This window comes from Trachypithecus francoisi, unplaced genomic scaffold (genome assembly GCF_009764315.1).
Source record: "Trachypithecus francoisi isolate TF-2019V2 unplaced genomic scaffold, Tfra_2.0 Lachesis_group8, whole genome shotgun sequence".
Classification (NCBI taxonomy): Eukaryota; Metazoa; Chordata; class Mammalia; order Primates; family Cercopithecidae; genus Trachypithecus; species Trachypithecus francoisi.
In genome coordinates, this window is record NW_022681473.1 from 58,137,761 (window position 1) to 58,156,343 (window position 18,583).

The 18,583-nt window shown below is 40.7% G+C and overlaps 1 protein-coding gene across 2 annotated transcripts in view; it reads right to left on the bottom strand.

Moving 5' to 3' along the window:
* Nucleotides 1–18,583, bottom strand: part of SYT9 (synaptotagmin 9) — a 213,703-nt gene that overhangs the window by 142,685 nt on the left and 52,435 nt on the right. For both annotated transcript variants that reach the window (XM_033205654.1, XM_033205655.1), the window contains exon 2: nt 7,221–7,572. In XM_033205654.1, coding sequence (XP_033061545.1) covers nt 7,221–7,572 — 352 coding nt within the window. The remainder of the gene's footprint in view (nt 1–7,220; nt 7,573–18,583) is intronic.

Sequence of the window (18,583 nt, forward strand, 5' to 3'; positions counted from 1 at the left end):
TCAATTTTGATTTAAAATACATGGATTTGGCTACTAACTAGTGTGACATATTCTGTTCTACATGTACATTTTCTTAGACATGAAATCTGAAGATAAACTGTCCTGCATGCTCAGCCCTTCCTAACCAAAGTGGATTGTCAACAGGGAGGAGGGGTTGTTGGTATAGTTCAAAGACTGAAAAAAGATCCCATTCCCTGAGAACCCGATTGCACATGAATACCTCCAAAAAGTCCCAATACAGCTGACCTCTTAAAAACCAATCACAGGCTGGGTGCAGTGGCTCATGCCTGTAATTCCAGTACTTTGGGAGGCCAAGGTGGGCGGATCCGAGGTCAGGAGATCGAGACCATCCTGGCTAATGTGGTGAAACCCTGTCTCTGCTAAAAATACAAAAAAATTAGCCGGGCGTGGTGGCAGGTGCCTGTAGTCCCAGCTACTCGGGAGGCTGAGGCAGGAGAATGGCGTGAACCTGGGAGGTGGAGCTTGCGGTGAGCAGAGATTGAACCACTGCACTCCAGCCTGGGTCACAGAGTGAGATTCTGTCTCAAAAAACAAAACAAAAACAAAAACAAAAAACAATCATAGTTATGGGCTAGGCGCAATGGCTCACACCTATAATCCCAGCATTTTGGGAGGCTGAGGCAGGTGGATCACTTGAGGTCAGGAGTTCGAGACCAGACTGGCCAACATGGTAAAATCTTGTCTCTACTAAAGATACAAAAATTGGCCAGGCATAGTGGCACACACCTGTAGTCCCAGCTACTTGGGAGGCTGAGGCAGAAGAATCACTTAAACCCAGGTGGCAGAGGTTGCAGTGAGTGAAGATTGAGCCACTGCACTCCAGTCTGGGCAACAGAGAAAGACTCCGTCTCAAAAAAACTCAAAAACCAAAAACCAACCAACCAAACAAAAAAACCAGTCACAGATATGAATACTATTATCTACTCAAACATTTTACATGATTAATTTCATTCCTAACACTTTCCCCCTCCATTCAGAATCACACTTAAGCCTGTAATCCCAGCACTTTGGGAGGCCGAGACGGGCGGATCACTAGGTCAGGAGATCGAGACCATCCTGGCTAACACGGTGAAACCCCGTCTCTACTAAAAAAAATACAAAAAAACTAGCCGGGCGAGGTGGCGGGCGCCTGTAGTCCCAGCTACTCGGGAGGCTGAGGCGAGAGAATGGCGTAAACCCGGGAGGCGGAGCTTGCAGTGAGCTGAGATCCGGCCACTGCACTCCAGCCTGGGCGACAGAGCGAGACTCCGTCTCAAAAAAAAAAAAAAAAAAAAAAAAAAAGAATCACACTTACTATTGGGAAATCAGTTGAATCTAACTGTAAGGTAGTGGCTTAAAGCAGATAGCAAAGACTGTAACTGGGCATGACGGGTTCTCACTCCTGGGGCTCCCTTTCAATCTCTTTCAATTTCCATTCAGAAGAGAGTTAGAGTTTACTGGAGTTGGGGGAGAGGCATGGTAGAATAGAGAAGCTTAGAACAGCCAGAGAACCAGGGTAACTCATAATCTTCCCATATAACCTCTGGAGGTCTGGGGGCTGAAAATAAGAAAGTAGAGCAGGGAGACTGCCCCAGGGATGTAAAGGAGAAAAGGGGGTGGAGGAAATGGAAAATCAATATTCTATAGCTCTCATAGGCCACTCAAACAGAGGTGGGAAGAAAAAGAAGCCCAAAGCAAGAGGGAGGAAAGATACGGAATATAGTGCCATGACCTGAGCTTGCCCCACCCCAGGTGAGGTGGCTCTAAATGGTCAATGGAGGTGGTTTTGAGTGCATTAAATGCGAGGCTCCCAGGACAAGGGTCTAGAATTTTAATGCCATTGACTGATGGTTCCCCCCTCAGAAGAAGAGAGGGAGAAAGACCTCTGGCTGAGGAAATTTTTATGAAGGAGATGATACTTGAGCTGGGCTTGCCTGCTTAACTTGGCCTCATCCTTAGCCACCTCCAAGCTGATGCTGTAGATGTCAATATGGACATTAAATCTGTTTTCATCTTGGTCCCAGTTCTCTAGTAGAATGGTTCTTTCAGCTCTTCTGCCCCAGTAGCTTTTTCCAGAGTCCCTCACATACACCCACTGCATCTTTGAGTCCAGGCTCTGTAAGCCAGCACTCATATCCCCAACACCCTTTCCATCACGGGCTTTCATGTGCAGCCATGAACAAGTGCATCCTAATATGTGTTCGTTCACTGCAGTGGCCCATCTCAGAGGTGAAACCTGACCTGTCCTTTCCCTGGTTCTCGGGCACCAGTGTCTACAAGGCTTCAAGATCCAGGGAGAAAAAAGAGAGAAGCAAATTGTGGTTTCAGAAATGTTACTGGTTTCTTTCCTATGTTCAAGTCAAGGCAGGGAATTATGGAAAGAAACAGTGGAGACAGGATGTTTTTCTTCTTCAAAATTCCCCTGGTCATGAAGAAGAGAGGGTTGGGTTGTCCTGAACCACAGGCAGACAGAAGAAGGGGAAATCCTGGATAGGGACAGACACAGTTAGTAGAATACAAGGGCTGGAGGAAGTGGAAATTTGAGGTTTTCTTGGCCTGAAGATTCAAGGATTTCCACGAGTGAGATAATGAAGAGACAGGCATCAGGCCTTGGGGCCAGTGGAGGTGTGTTGTCAAGGGTAGGTGGATACACTGAGGCAAGATCTGCTTCCTCCCACTCCCTCCCAAGTTAAACAGATTTGAAACCTTGAATACTTTATCCTCCATAACTAAGATGAGCCTTTGTTCACCAAAACGTTCTCTGCAGTAGCTCACATCTTATGTCTCTTTTCATTCCCATTGATCCCAGCTGAGTTCAGGCCCTCAGAGAGGCTCCTGTATATATCCAATCTTCACCACTGTCCCATGCATCTTATACACTTATACATTCTTTCCAGATTAATCTTCTAAAGAACAAATTGAGCACTTCAATGTGTATAATTGGTGTTCTTGCTGTGGGTCTTCTGTGGGCAGGGTTGTATATATTTTCTCTCTTTATTGACACTACCTAATATTGAATTTTGCACATAGCAAATGCTTGATATCTTAGAGTAAATACAGAAATGCTATGGATATAATAGTTTCTGATAATTTAATCCCAGTGGAGAAAACACTCATTTACATATCATTTCAGGGTCTCATGGAAGTTGAGATAGGTCTAGGCAACTTCCACTTTTGAAGCAGTTAGTTTCTTTAAATCTAAAGAAATAACTTCAGATTCAAAAATTATGTTTTAGATGTTTACATTGAACCAATGTTCTCACCACACAAAAATATAACTTAATAGAAATGTGCTACTCACAGTATAATTACAACATTTAATTTTTGTGTACTATTTACTTGAGTTGTGGCCAATCACGGGACCTAAATTTAGAGTGTGATGGTTATCTTCCTCTTTCAATTCTGTCAGCATATTTCTGTAACTCTATGGATTGCTTAATTCAGAGATAAGGTCAAAAATCTGATGTGGGGCCTGATTTGAATGTGAGACCTGGGACAAATGGCCTTCTGCCAGCCTCACACCATTATAGGCTCTGCTCAGTTTATACTTCTGGCCCTTTGCTATTCTTGTCAGAAGAGCAAGAGAAAAGTAGCCTGATATTGACCAATGTATTTTGTCAGTCATTCATGGAAAAAAGTCCTCCGTGTGCTAGGTGGTGCTAGGGGCTGGATAGACAGGAAGAAACAAAACAGATGTGGTCTCCGAGTTCACAGAACTCAGTCTAGAGGGGAGTACAAGCAATAAAGAATCACTTAAAATAATTTAATCCTGTGAATGAGGGAAAACAAGGCAATGCGAGGGAGAATTGAAGTGGGAAGGAGTGGGGACAGAACACAGACTTTACATGGGGTGGCCGGGGAGACCTTTCTGAGAAGGTGATGTTTCAGCTAGGGCCTTAGAGAAGTAAAGGACCCAAGAAGGACAAAAAAAAAAAAAAAAAAAAAAAAGAAAAGAAAAGAAAAGAATTCCTGGCTGAGGGAACAACATGTGTCAAGACCTCAAGGCAGGAAGGGGCTTGGGATGCTGAAGGAACTAAGAGAGGAGCTAGTGCAGCTGCAGTACAACAAGCTTCTTCCGGGCAGTCTCCTAGTGAGTTCATGTTAAAAGTGTCCCCTAGGGTCCTGCAACATGGTGGCCCTGGCCATAACGTGAGGCTGTTGGAAGCAGACTGTGGCAGTATTATCACGCAGGGCCTTAACAGACCCGATAAGGGTTTTGTGGTGTGGTAATCGAAATTTTCGAAAAACCGAAGTGTTACATAAGAAATTTGAGAAGGCTTTAAAAAAACAGGATGAACTTTTATCTTAGGGCATGAATTAGGAAATGGATTAGATGGCCTTTCAAGGTTCCTTCTATTTTGGGGATCCAGGGATTTTCATACATTTGGAGTAGAGAACTTTATAAAGCTCTGGAATTAAAAAATTCCGAGAAAATTAAAATATCCACATTTCCAGCATATTGGATCACTAAACAAAAGGGATTTCATTCAAATAAAAAAGAATTGACAGGAATTTTGGATGGTATTACAGTCACTGAAGTAACTAGACACAGAACATGCTTGATCTTGAAAGAACAACAGAAAGTCATTCTGACCAGAAACATTCTTAGAAGATAAAACAAAGCTCATCTTTAGGACATTTCAAAAAGGCACTGTGTCAGCCAAATATATCCAAGAACACATCCAAGCTGAAGAAGCCAGGTGAAGTTGAGATTTTTGATGTAAATGGTGTGACAGAAACTGTGCCAATCACAAGGATCCTGAAGACACCTTTAAATGGAGGCTATGTCTTACATGCAATGGGAACCCTGAGACTGTGATAATGGCTGTCCTGAGATGGTGATAATGGCTGCAGGATGGAAGCAGTAAGAAAGTGTCGGCAGGGAGAAAGTAAAGAACATAATGAGAAAGAAAAGAGAAGAAACAGTAACTGGAAAAGCAGACTGTTGAGAGCTTTCCCAGCAAAGCTTACCTTTCCCCTCCCCAAATATGGGTATCAAAAATGTTACTTAAAGAAGAATGTTAAAAACGCTTTGAGGCATAAAGGAAATTTCATTCTCTTTTTCCTTTTTGTTAGGAAAAAGTGTGTATGTGTGTGTATGCATTTTCTCATGATGCAACATAATCCCCAAAGAATTAGAAGACCATGTACTGCTCTTATTGTGGTGAGATCCTGAGACAAGGATATATATATATTTCTAGACAGACCCCCTAAAACTAGGTCAGTAGTAATTTAGGTATGAATGCTTTAAATGCATAAAAATGGAAATTGTCAGTATTAGGTTAAATGCAGTTAGAAAAGAGTAGTTTTCTTATAGTAGTTCAGATATTCCTAAACCTGATTTTTGTCATCAGAAAAGATAATGTAATTGCATGCCTTCAAAACTAAAATAAATCTGAACACAAAGTGCATTTTACAGGGATAATTCCTTCACTCTTCCTTTTAATTTTTTTCCTTCTACCCAATTTCTACAAATCAGTAGTGATGATAAGAGTTTTTATTTTTTAGGCAAATACTTACTGATATGCAGTATATTTATATACTTTTCCAGTATAAATATTGTGATAGAGTGGCATCATTGCTATTAGTTTGTTAAAATTATGGCAGAGTCCTCAGATCACATCTAAAAAGATCACAGTACTACCACCATATATTGGAGGAACTCAGACCAGAAAAGTTACATGCAGAGTAGAACCAAATAGGAGGCAATTTCGAAGGAAATTTCAGTGGGGACTCTATCTAAAAGGCTCTAGCTATTGAAATACTGAAAGGATTTTATTATGAGTCTGCACATTGCATGAACTCTATGACAGCATCAAACAGAGCTCTAGTTATATTTAAGTTTTAAATCTGAAGATAAATCCTAGTGATAAAATCTGAGGATTTCTTCTAAATCAAATGGCAGACAACTACCCATCTCCTCACAGAGGAATATTTTAGATTTGGCTCTTTGATTCAGAATTGAAAATAATGCTAAAATAAGTTTCTGAAACAATCAAATTACAAACTAACATATTCCATCCCACTTAATGAAAATGAGTGCAGCCTCTAGGATAAACTCGATTAGCATAAAAAGGGTAAAGTCTTATTTCTGTTTCTGGAGAACAAACAACAAAGATTTTTAAAAAATACCTCCAAATTGTGTTTATACTTTACAAATAACAGCACATGCTATTTCTCTGGCCATCACTCAGGCCAATATTTTCATTCTACAGAAAGTTGCTTCCTGAGTCTCTTTTCCTGAAATATCTTATTGAAAATGAGTTTTTATATCCAGTGATTTAGAACTGGTTGTTTAGCCTCAAACACACTTTTGTATAATGTCTGAGCCTTGGGAGAGGCCATAATAGCAATACTAACAGCAAAATGGTAGCTCACATTTTGGAGCTTTTACTAGGCGCCAGACCTGTGCAAGCACGTGTTATCATTTCATTCTTAAAACCACCTACAAATCCGTAGTATCTATTCCTCTTTTGAAGAAGAGGAAATGGACAGATATAGAGTTTAAGTTATTTGTTCAATGTCACACACGTAAGTAAAGCCAATTCATTTGACTTGAGAGACCGCATCTTTTTTCACTGCATTATATTATTTCTCTACTGCTGAAGAGCATAAAGCATCCAGACAATAAAAAGAGAGTGACCTAGGTGTTGGTACTCTGTAAGCCTTCCAAAGGCTGAAGATGGACAAAAACCTCCAGCCACATGGTGGAGTCTGAAGAGAGCCTGTGTGTGACTGTTAGGATAGGTCAGACGCACAGGGAATAAATTCTAAAGCAGTAGGAGGGCAGCAGGGAAGAGTGGTTAAGAGCTCAGATTCTTGTGTTGGTTGAACCAGGATTCAAATCCTGACCTGGGTATTTACATATATGGCTTTTTAAAAAATGTAATCTCCTTAAGTTTCTTCTGCTGTAAAATAAAAATGATATTAGTACACATTTCATGCTAAATTGTGAGCTATAATAAAATATGAATATAAAGTTCTTACAGAGTACTTCACACATGCTGTCTTAATAATGTTAACTATTATTTTTATAAACTAAGTAGAGACCAAGAAGGGCTTCAGTGTTAGGTTAGCACGGAGTTTTCCATATTCATGTCTCTGATACAGAACAGAAATTTAAAAGATTATAGGTTCCTTGACCAACCAGTGCTATTTTTGCCAGAGAGGGGAATGGGGTGGTCCCTCCTTGCATTCAGAAAGGAGGAGGCATTACTGACCGAGCCGACGAGGTTGGCTCTGTGACTTGGCGCTGCACGCGGACGCCATGGGCACAGTTCTCCTGGACTCCCGTCTGGGTGGACAGGGGAATGTCAGGGGAGGTGTGGCTGATCTTCATGGAGGAGTCAGGGCAGGGTGTGGGAGGGTCTAGGAAGTCCTCACTGTTCTCCTGCTCATTGGTCTCTGTGTCCGTGTAGTTAAGAGGCTCCTGGTTGTTGTCTTTGCTACCAGAGGGCAGGCCTCGTTCTCGCCACGGAACCCAGCAGAGTTTCCAAGATACGAAGAGAGACACGCCAAAGAGAGCGAGACCACAGGCAGTGACCACAAGGGTCAGCAGGCTCACTGAGATATCTGCAAAGAAGCAAAGATCAAAGGTCAGTGTGATCATTCCCCGCAAGTCCACCCATTGCACAGTATGGGCAGAATGACCCTCTCATCCACTCATCCCTTGGGACCCGACTGTGGAAGGTCATGCTGGGGCGCACGGCTAGGTTACTTAATTCTGGGGCAGTGGCAATGAGAATTCATACACAAACCAGAGGACCAGTGAGCAGAAACACAGAGGAGGTACCATAGCATGCAGGTCATATTTAGAAACAATAAACAGCCTGCTATGGCAAGAAAATGGATACATTCATGGAGACTAGAATGCCCTTCAAGTGAAATGATACTCTATCCTATAGGCAGCACCAATCATTAATGTTTTTTGAGCAGGGCAGTTTCAAATGTGCTTAAAAATTATTCTGTCATCTCAGAGAGCTGTATAATATAACTGGGGAATTGTGTAAGTCATAATTTTTTAAAATAAGAGAAACTAGAGGGCTTTTTGGGTTCTATTTTTCCTATTAACTTTTACGGTTCTAAGCAAAATGAAGCTCAAATCTTCTGTGAATTTTGCAGCTTCAAGAATAATCCCCACTCAGTGGTAAGTCCTCAGGACTCAGGATAGAATATTATAGTTTGGGTTTCCCCAGCAGTATACCCTAAAACAAGTATTCAAGGGCAAAGTATTATTTAGAAGGAGAAGGAAACACAGGAGAAGTGATCCAGAAAAGGAAGTCAATAAAAGGTACACTATCAAGTCAGTTCCCAGTGAGGGAGTAAAGGTTAAGTCTGCTAGGGAGGTTTAATACACCTCAGATACACCTCACCCAAGTGGCAAGGGATCTGAGGTATTACACGTTAGCTCTCTTTAGTTATTAATTGGAGGGTATTTCCCAAAGGGCATTAAATTCCCGTCATTTGACACCTGCCCAGATGAACAAAGTAAGCTTCAGTGGCCAGGAAAATCCCACATTGAAATCAATGCAGAGGCTGCACTGGAGGTCAACAGGCACACAATGAAGTGGTGAGGGGACACGGCAGGTAATGACAGCATCTGCTACATGGATCATGGACCACAGCCCCACGGTGTCAGCAAGTCTTGGCAGTTCAGTATCCAGTGACTGTGCCCTTAAGGTTTAAAACAGTTCACCCTCTATAGGCTTCTGCCCCAAGCTACAGTAGAGCCAGGAGGTTGAGCATCAATCTGAAAGCATTTCTGGCACTATGGTGGCCATAAAATCCTTATTTTTTAAAGGACAATGCTGCCTGTCATTACGGTGCTTCATTACACCTGGAGCCCCATGGATTCTCCCCAAGGTTTGCCTCTACTGCCCATCATTAATATTTGCATTGCTTCAACCAAAGTTTTCTGAATGCCTACTATATGCCAAGTGCCATGCTAAGCTCTGGAGATACAATGAGGAACATGATAGGTGCACGCCATGTCTTCATATATTCATATTCTAATGAAGGAGAAAATTAGAAATTAGTCATTTGTACTCACAATTTCAACTGTGCACAGCACTGCCAACATACTATGATCTGTGACAAAGCTGTATTTCTGCTGAAGTATGCATGGGAACCCCTCCTGCAAGTCACTTACCTACTGAGCCAAGCTGAACAACTACCATCCATGTGCTTTTTAATATGATTCTGAAAGTACTTGGTCATTCTTGTGAACTGATAAAACTGTTTATCAAAAATTGCTCTTAAAAGCAAGCCAGCTGCCAGGGCTGTTGATGGATTTAACATATTTCCTCTTTGCCTCCAAATCTATCTTCACCCTTCTACTGAAACAATATTATATCTCTGAAAATACTGGGGTTGAAGTTTCAATATGGGTAACTGTGCAAATCTTTTTCACTTTTGTCTCCTCAAATCCTGCAGAAATGTGATAAGCAATGGGAAATAAGAAAGGACATCATCAATTCATCAGCTAACTACTAACTTTGAGGAATATCTGGAATTGTTTTAAAAGAAAAGGCAGTTAGTGTTGAACATTTAACACAGGCAAATGAAGGGAGACTGAGAGAAAATAAAAATTAAAAATCCCAGGTGCAGAGCAACAGGCAGGGATTGGGGGACAGGGAGTGGGGTCAGTGGGGTCAAAATAAAAGGGGCTATAGGAACTATACCTCACAGAGCCCAGCATGAGGTGGGGAGGGCATGGTTTGACCCCAGACTCCACCTGGTTCTGACCACTCACACAGGAGAGTAGACAATATGCTGGTGCAGACTTCTGTGGTGGGTGATAGTGCTGGGGGACCAGGAAGGAGGAAACCTTGTCCCAGGTAATCCGGCTGCAAACATCAATCCCCACCCTCTCCAACATAAAACAGGCTCCACATAGCAGTGAAATCTCTTAATACGTTCTACAGTCTAAATGGAGACAGAACTACTTCTCTACATTCTGTTAATCACTTCAGCTCTGTCCTGACACAGACACTGCTAGGAGACCACCACCAGCAAAGGCTGAAGGAGGGGCACACTGGGAAGCCATAGGATTTAGGAATGTGATAACTGTATTATTAGACACTCTGTCCTATCACAGGGCTCCTCTCCAAGGGAGAAGCATAAATCCCAATCCTCAATGTTGGTCTTGGGCATACGACTTGCTCTGGGCAATGAAATACGAGTGAACATGGCCCATGTCACCTTGAAGCAAAGGTCCCTTGTGATCCCACCTTATGCATGAGAAAAAGAGCTCTCAGATAAAAGTTGATCTTCCAGCCTGACTGCCATAATGAGAAGACTTGTGGCATGAGCCCAAAGTCCAAAACAAGGAGTAAACTTAAACATGACTGACAACCTGAGGCAAAGCTACAGGTGATCCACAGATCCATTAGTAAAACCTAAATATTTAGTGTATTAAGTCCCTAGGATTTTGAAGGCATGTTGGCACAGAAAAAAAAAAAAATGGTAATTTATGTGATCATATAATTTACCGTCCAAAGCTGGGACACTTTTAGGAGAAAAAAGGGGTTATATTAATAATTACATGGGGATAAGATACTTAACCTAGGATTGTCCAGGCAAAATTAGGATGTAGGGTCATCATAAACTTAAGAACTCCATGTGATCTCTGAACACATCAGCTTAGTACAACATGACCTCTTGGGATTCACTTGGCATAGTAGCATGCTAAGTAAATTGAAGTTCTGCCTCAGTTTTACTAGTAACCACAGGACCCCGACCCAGTTTAAGAACAACTCCAGCTTGATAGTTGACTACAGCTCAAGCACTCACAAAACAGCCTGCTCAGAAGTCCAGTCGTGGGGGATCCAGAAGAGCAGAGATCTTGTCTCTCTCAACACTGACTGTCAAGAATCTAAAAGAGTTCCTGGCACACAGTAGGCATTCAGTAAGTGATGAAGCCCACCTGAGGAGCCCTGTACCATGTGCTATGTCTACCTTGAATTTCGGTTGTGTGAGTTGTGGCCTGTAAACTCTAGGGGGCACCAGTTACAGTCATAGTCATTATAGACTTTGTGCATACTGTTATTTTTTAAATTGCGGCAAATGGCAGGAGTGGCTTTTTTTTTTTGTGATTTACACAAAGGTGCTGTGTGAGTTAGCAGTGGCCCAGAGAGAAATGCCACAGGAAACACCAGTGGTGACCTACACAGCCACACCAGACACCAAGCATAACTGTCTAGACTTCTGTTTACAAATAGCCGAGTATGCCTTCTAGATGGTACATTTCTACCTTTGTCTTGTTTTTTTCAGAAAGAGGTGCTAGAAAGCTACTTTGGCATCACTAAGGCTATACTTCCCACCTCAGACCCATGATCTCCAAAAACGGAGAGGGAGCATCAGCTTAGAATCACGAGATATTATTTCTTAAGTTAGGTGGTAGAAACATGACCATTTGTTTTACTGTTAATTTTATGTGTTCATAAGATTTATTATTGTCATTTATGGTATATCTCATTTTAAAAATTGAAAAATATATGACATTAAAAAAATCATGACATAATTTTTCTAAAGAATAGGAATAGCATAATTAGTCCTTTTTTCCAAGAGTCGAGGTAATAGCCAGATAGTCCCTCAAGGATGAAAAGAGGCAAATGGCAAACCAGTTCTGATCCAGATCCCTAGAAGTATGGCTGCTTTGGGGGTGATCGTGCATAAAACTATACCCAGAGCTGCTTTGGAGTGTATTCTTCCCAGGAAGAGTGTGGCATAGGATGCCCTGTAATCACGCCTGTTTGTCAGAAACCTCTTCTACTGGCTATTAGCCCTAGCCATAAGACATGATGCATTGTAGCAACATCCCTAGCACACCACATAGAAGACACCCATGACACCTTGGACCCAGTAGACATTCCAGCTGGACACCTATAATACTAGAGGATTCCTGCAAGCATTAAAAAAAAAAAGTGGACATGTTTTACAGTGACAGTGATTACTGGCCAAGAAGTAAAACATTTAAGCCCATATACTAACATGGATGAGAAAAATTGGTTGTCTTCCTAAACTGTGAAGGGCCAGGAAGAACACATAAACAGACAAAAAAAAAAAAAAAGAAAAGTCATGGAAAAAATGGGCAAATCAACACCTCAAAAGTGGGTAACCAAGCTGAGCCATCAGAATAAATAGCCCCTGACATGAAACGAATTACAGTAATGCAAGAGGCAAATTAATTCGTGTACTGAGATTCATAAAACAGCAACCAAGGGTGAGAATTATGACTGCAGCAGTAACCAGAAAAAAACACAATTGAGATTCAATCTGATCTAGAAGTAAAATAATGTGATTGGTGTAATAAAAGAAAAATTAAATAGAAAGCAAAGTCAAGGAATGGGTACCTGAATGTAGACCAAGAAAAACAAAACCAAACAAAACAGAGACTTGGGAAATTTAAACGAAAGATATGATATGTAAAGTATTTATCCAGGAGGTCTAATATTTAAATTTTCCAGAAATGAGGGCAGAGAGAATGAGAGAATGAAGGTGAAAGTCATCAAAGAAAAAAACGAAGTCCCCTGGAATTGAAGGACAACTTGATAGGGGTTCACTGAGCATCTATAATAAAATACCACTACCTTAATTGTATTATTGTGAAATTTCAAAACACGATTAGAGAAAGTCACAAAACTTAAGAGAAAAAATGAATTTGAAAAAATAACAAAGAAATTAGAACCATAGTGGCATCAGACTTTTCACCAGAAACCATAGATAATTGAATAATGCCTGCAAACTTCTGAGAAAATTACATTCAACCTAGAATTCTATACCCAAGCATGATATCAATAAAGTGTGAGGGCTGAAAAAGTAATCTTTCAAAATAAGTCAGAAAAATTATTTTCAATGTATTTATCATAGCAAGTTACTTGAGGATGAATGTAGGAGATTAAAATGAGGCAGAAAACACAGTGTACAGGAAAAATTGTACTGAAGTTGGAAGACTGGGGGAAGGAAGTCCCAGCATGCGAGCTGAGCAACAGGCCTAAAGAGGGGCCAGTCCAGCCTGGATCAGTTACGTGATTGGGTTTGAAACACCATACAACTAAGACACATTTATGAAACAAGAAATATTTGAACTGAAAATGTAATGATATTAGAGGTTATTGTTAATTATTTTGGGTATGATAATTGTATTGTGGTTATGTGTTCTAAATACATATGGAAATAGTCAAATGATATGTCCACAATTTGCTTCACATTATAGGTAAAATAACCTTGACTATGAATTGATAATTGTTGAAACTGAGTTTTGAGTACATGGAGTTTATTATATTAACCTCTCTACTTTTAAATGTGCTTGTCAATTTCCTGATGGAAAGTAAAAATAAAACATATTTTGGTAGGTGGAATATCTGACTTCAATCTTAGATACTCTTATTTAATATGTCTTGGGTGAGGTCCAGAGTCTCCATTTTTAGCGAGCATCTCAACTCTGAATAAATCTGATCTCTCTCTCTCTCTCACACACACACACACACACACACGCAGACACATACACACTCGCACCATGGTTCAGAATACAAGACATTTTCCTGATCCTCAGATAATTGTGTGTGGGGGGGCCTAATAAATATATTACTGGGAAATTTAGTTAGAAAATCAGCCCATGGAGAACTTGAGGATGTCAATGGTGCTTTGTAGGGAGGGTGGTAATATAATGAGATAGTGGAAACAGGTGGGACCAGACAGCTCTGATGTTAAGTGTTTCAGATTGTTGAACCAATGAGGAAACATTGTATTAAGAATGAATACAATAAAACCTTACAGATAATCCAGAACAATTCGTGCCACAATTACCTCATCAATATCCCTTTCACATAAATACAATGCCTTCATTTAATATCTTATTTTCTGTATTTTTAAACTTTATAAAATGAATGTGTCTCTCTTTTGCAGTTTAAAAAGATAATATTCCTGTGAAACTAAAACTTCTCTAAAAATTAAAGTCTATTTAAACAAAAAGAAAGAGAAAGAGGAAGAAGAAGGAGGAGGAAGAAGAGGAGAGGAAGGAGGAGAAATTGCTGAGTTTAAGCATCACAACATTCTGGAATTATTCAGTGAAGGAGAACTTAGATTCATACACACCTCAGCAGGCCAGAGGGCATCCTGAGTGGTGATCCTGCAAAATCTTGAAGAAGCATGTAACAGATTCTAGTTTAAATCAGATACTTTGTGTTTAAATGATTGAACTTAAGTCATCTGGGAAATGCAGTATTGCCAAACATTGTTCTTTAATTATACTACAGGCACCATAGCACAGTAGTTGCAAACAGAGGTTATAGAATTACACGTCAATATCTGCATTTCAACGTTGTGTAATCATAGATAAATTTTCTGCATCTTGTTTTGTCATAGTAATATTGGGATAATAATAGTACCTATCTCTTGGGGGTTTAGTGAATATTTAGGAAGGTAGCAGTGCTCACTGAATGTAAGTTATTGTTTCTGTGTTTTTCCTGAGGTAACTCGGGATTTAGCTGCTCCGTATCAGACTTATTGCAAATAAATAATCACCTTGTTTACTAAATACTGAGGCTTCCTGCAGTATTTTTAAAACTTTAAAAAATGGCCTGGCATCAAACCAATGTCAGGTCCTCAATAGGTGCTTATTGAACTGAATTACTGACAACAAGAGAAGGAGCTCCTATGGAGTACCTGATATTTGCTAAGTATTGAATTAGGGATATAAAATAAATAAAGCTAATCCTTGCCCTCAAGGAACTACTAAGCAAGAAAATTTCAAGAGTGCTAGTAGCAATTTATAGAGTACCCCTATAGCCTAGAAGTCAGGCATACATAGACCAATACACAGAGTTCAGAGAGGCCTTTTCATAAGACTAACAGAAATTGATACCAAGAAGTGGGGGTGCTGTTGAAACAAATAAATGCCTAAAAATATGAAAGCACTTCTGAAATTATGTAATGGCTAGAAACTAGAAGAATTTTGAGGTGCATGCTTGAAAAAGCTTACACTGCCATGAATGGACCATTAAGAGCAATTCTAGTGAAGGCTCAGAAAGAAAAGAGGAGAGCTGTAGAGAAAGCCTCAAGCTTCTTACAGAATACTTATGTGCCCATGACCAGAATGTTGGTAGTGTATGAACAGTAAAGACCATTCTGATAAAGTCTCAGACAGAAATGAAGAACATGTTACTAGAAACTGGAAGAAAGGTTATCCTTGTTATAAATAGGCAAATAACTTGGCTGAATCGTGTTCACGTTCTGCTGTTTTGTGTAAAGTAGAATTTGGGAGCAATGAAAGGGGATATTTAGCTGAAGCTATTTATAACCAAAGTTTTGAAGGTGCAGCTTGGCTCCTCCTGACTGCTTATAGTAAAATGAAAGAGAGAATGACTTAAAGACAGAATTGTTAAGCAAAACAGAATGAGAACTTGTAGATTTAGAAATTTATCAGTCTATCCATATTGCAAAAAATGAGAACCCATGTTTAGAAGAGAACACTAATAGTGTGGCCAACTGACTATTTAAGAGATTAGTATAGGTATGAACCACAAACTTAATCATCCACCCCAGCAGGGAAACTGCCAATCTGAACCAAAGGGGAAGGAAATGAGAAGGAACGAAGGAAGGTTGTCAGATTTGGATTTTATAGGATGGGACCACAATGCTTTTCAGATGAGAACATTCACTATTTATCAAGAGAAATGAAGAATGATCCTGAAGAAGATTAACAGATCATCAGGGCTGCCTCCTTGGTTTTAAAAAGGATGACAATTGTCTTCCTTTCAACAGGCCAAATGGCCCCACTGAATTGAGAACCATGGGGAAAGGGCTGCCCAGAGGTGTGGGTGTGTGGGCCATGTGGCAGAACCCTGGGTGCACAGTTTATCCCTGGCAAAGCAACGGGGGCAGAGCCACAGCCCCAGGCAGGCCCTCAGTCCCAGTGAGCCTGGAGGGCAGAATATTAAGCCAAAGAGGATGATTTTTGAGCCTTAGGACCTCATGGAGTTTGCCTTATACTTTGGACTTACTCAGGACCCGTTACCTCTTTCTTCTTTTCTGTTTCTCCATTTTGGAATGGAAATGTCCATCCTATGCCTTTCCACCATTGTATTTGGAAACATGTAACTTGTTTGGTTTCACAGGTTCACAGCTGGAGGAGCAATTTGCCTCAGGATAAATCATATTTTGAGTCTCATTCATATTTAATTTAGATAATAGTTAGCTGAGACTGGATTATAGACTTTGGAGTTAATGCTGGAATGAGCTAAAACTTTTGGGGCTTTAGGGATGTAATGAATGTAGTTTGCAGCTAAGAAGGGCATAGATTTTGGGTGGCTAGTATTGGAATGATATAGATTTAATGCTTGTGTCCCCCCAGATTCATATGTTGAGATCCCAACATCCAATGTAATGGTATCAGGAGGTGGAGCCTTTGGGAGGTGATTAAGTCATGAAGGTGAAGCCCTCGTGAATGGGATAAGTCTCCTTATAAAAGAGACTTAAGCATGTTCCCTTGCTCCTTCCACCCTATGAAGACACAGAAAATATGCTGGTGCCTTGGTTTTGAATTTCCCAGTCTCCAGAACTGTGAGAAATAATTTTCTATTGTTTATAAGCCATCTAGACCATGGCATTCTGTTATAGTAGCCCAAATAGACTTAGACATCATAGATGAGGAGTGAGCCAAATACTACTTATTACTACTTCTCTTATACAAATATAAAACCCAGGTCATCTGTCATGTGGCCAAAAGACTTCACCAGGAGAAAGAAAAAGTGAGGGCTTCTTTCTATGGCCATGCATGTTGCACAGGGCACAACTTGCTGAGCTTTACATGGTATCTCTGGGAAACAGCTTGTATATTCCAAGTGACCTAAGACCAGCTTTGCCACCATTTATATTTTGTGACCTTGGCTCACTGCCCCTCAGTGATCTTCCTCTATCATAACGGGTTTGGACATGGCTCTCACATTATGTGGTTCTTGTGAAACTGCCATATGACTTGGGGTACACAGCAATGTCTGTATCTAAGACGGAAACCATTATAATACTTCTCATTAGTGACCATAAGTCAATGAGTGCTAATTAACTGAAGGCTAAAACTTAGGACCATTCCTGCTTTTCATTCTTGGAGCAGACATGTGGTTCTCTTAGTACTGACTCATGGTGAAAATTGCAAGGATTAAGGAGCATTAACTTGGGTCTGCAGGGCCATACCATTTTTAAGATACTGAGCCAGCTAAACAAAGAACTCTGCTGCCTTAAATATAAGAAGTTTGAGGGCTGGTAAAATGAATTGGAACATGGAAATTGGCAAATGGCATTAAACACATTTTTTTCTGTGACTGACACAGAGGGAAGAACATCTGAAATATGGCTGTTTCTGGCTCTCTGATTCCTTCCTCAGAAGGCTGCCCAGATGATTCTGCCTATGTTAACTAAGGAGCTGGCCTAAAATTAGCATTGAGAGAACACTTTCTGTTACACCTTCTATTTGCAAAGTGCTGTCTCATCAGTGTGACCAGCTCCTCTTCACATAGGCATCACCACCCCTGCATTGCCCAGATGGGGCAGGGGTTGCTGAAGCTAGACACTGACTGCCTGGAGCCATATACCCTAAGAGCTGGATTTTAGTTCTTGTGTCTGTAACCCTGTTGCACCTGAGTCCCCCGTGGCTGCATAACAGGAAGGTTCAGGAATCATTATTAGGTTCACTACTGGGTTTCTGCTTTCTTTTAATTGGGGGAAAATCTACTTAAAAATATTTTACACCCACATAATTGGAAGTGCTTGCAAAATATACACCATTTCTACACCATTGGATTCTGGCCTGTGCAGTGTAAACAGAAACACTCAGATGTGCTACGATTCTTAAGAAACTAAGAAAATCTGATGTGCAGAGTTTTAGACAATTGAGACTTTTTGCTGAAAAGAACTGTGAAACAAAACTCAAGAACATGTGGGGACTGGGGAGAGGCCAAAGACGTCAACAACCCTCTTTGGTGTGTCCACAGGAAGTGGGATCCTGACCTGCCCTGTAGGGCTGTGTGGAGTTGGAGGGGAATGGGATTCAGGATATAGAGACCAGCTTTGTTGCCTGCTGTGAGACTTTGGACTGCCTGCACTCTCTCCTGGGCCATTGCTCACCTTTACAATGGGGGAAGAGATTCCTCCTAGCCTGGCTATGCACTTGCATCTGTATAAAACCTGTCACAGTGCTTTCTTAGTGTTGCCTGAAATTCTTTTTAAGCTTGGCACTACTGTATTGGCTCAAATCTTTACACTTCCCACAGGACCCTTTTCCACACTTTTTCAGTGGATGTCCTTTCCTTGGCCAGATCTTGTCTTGCTTTGATGAAATTCATGTTTTAATCTCTCATCTACCCTGTGGAACAAGTTCAAAAGCCTGCTTACAATCACCTTTGCGAATGAGCATTTAGAAAAATCTCATAAAGCAATATATAATATGGGAAAGTTTCTTCCTATTTTTGCCTTCCATGAGAAGTGACTTTTCTCTAAATGCTTTTGCTCACTTCTCTCACCCCTCACTTCTGCATTCCAAGGAGAAGTGAGTTTTTTTGATTGATTAGAAAGCCACACTCAGTCT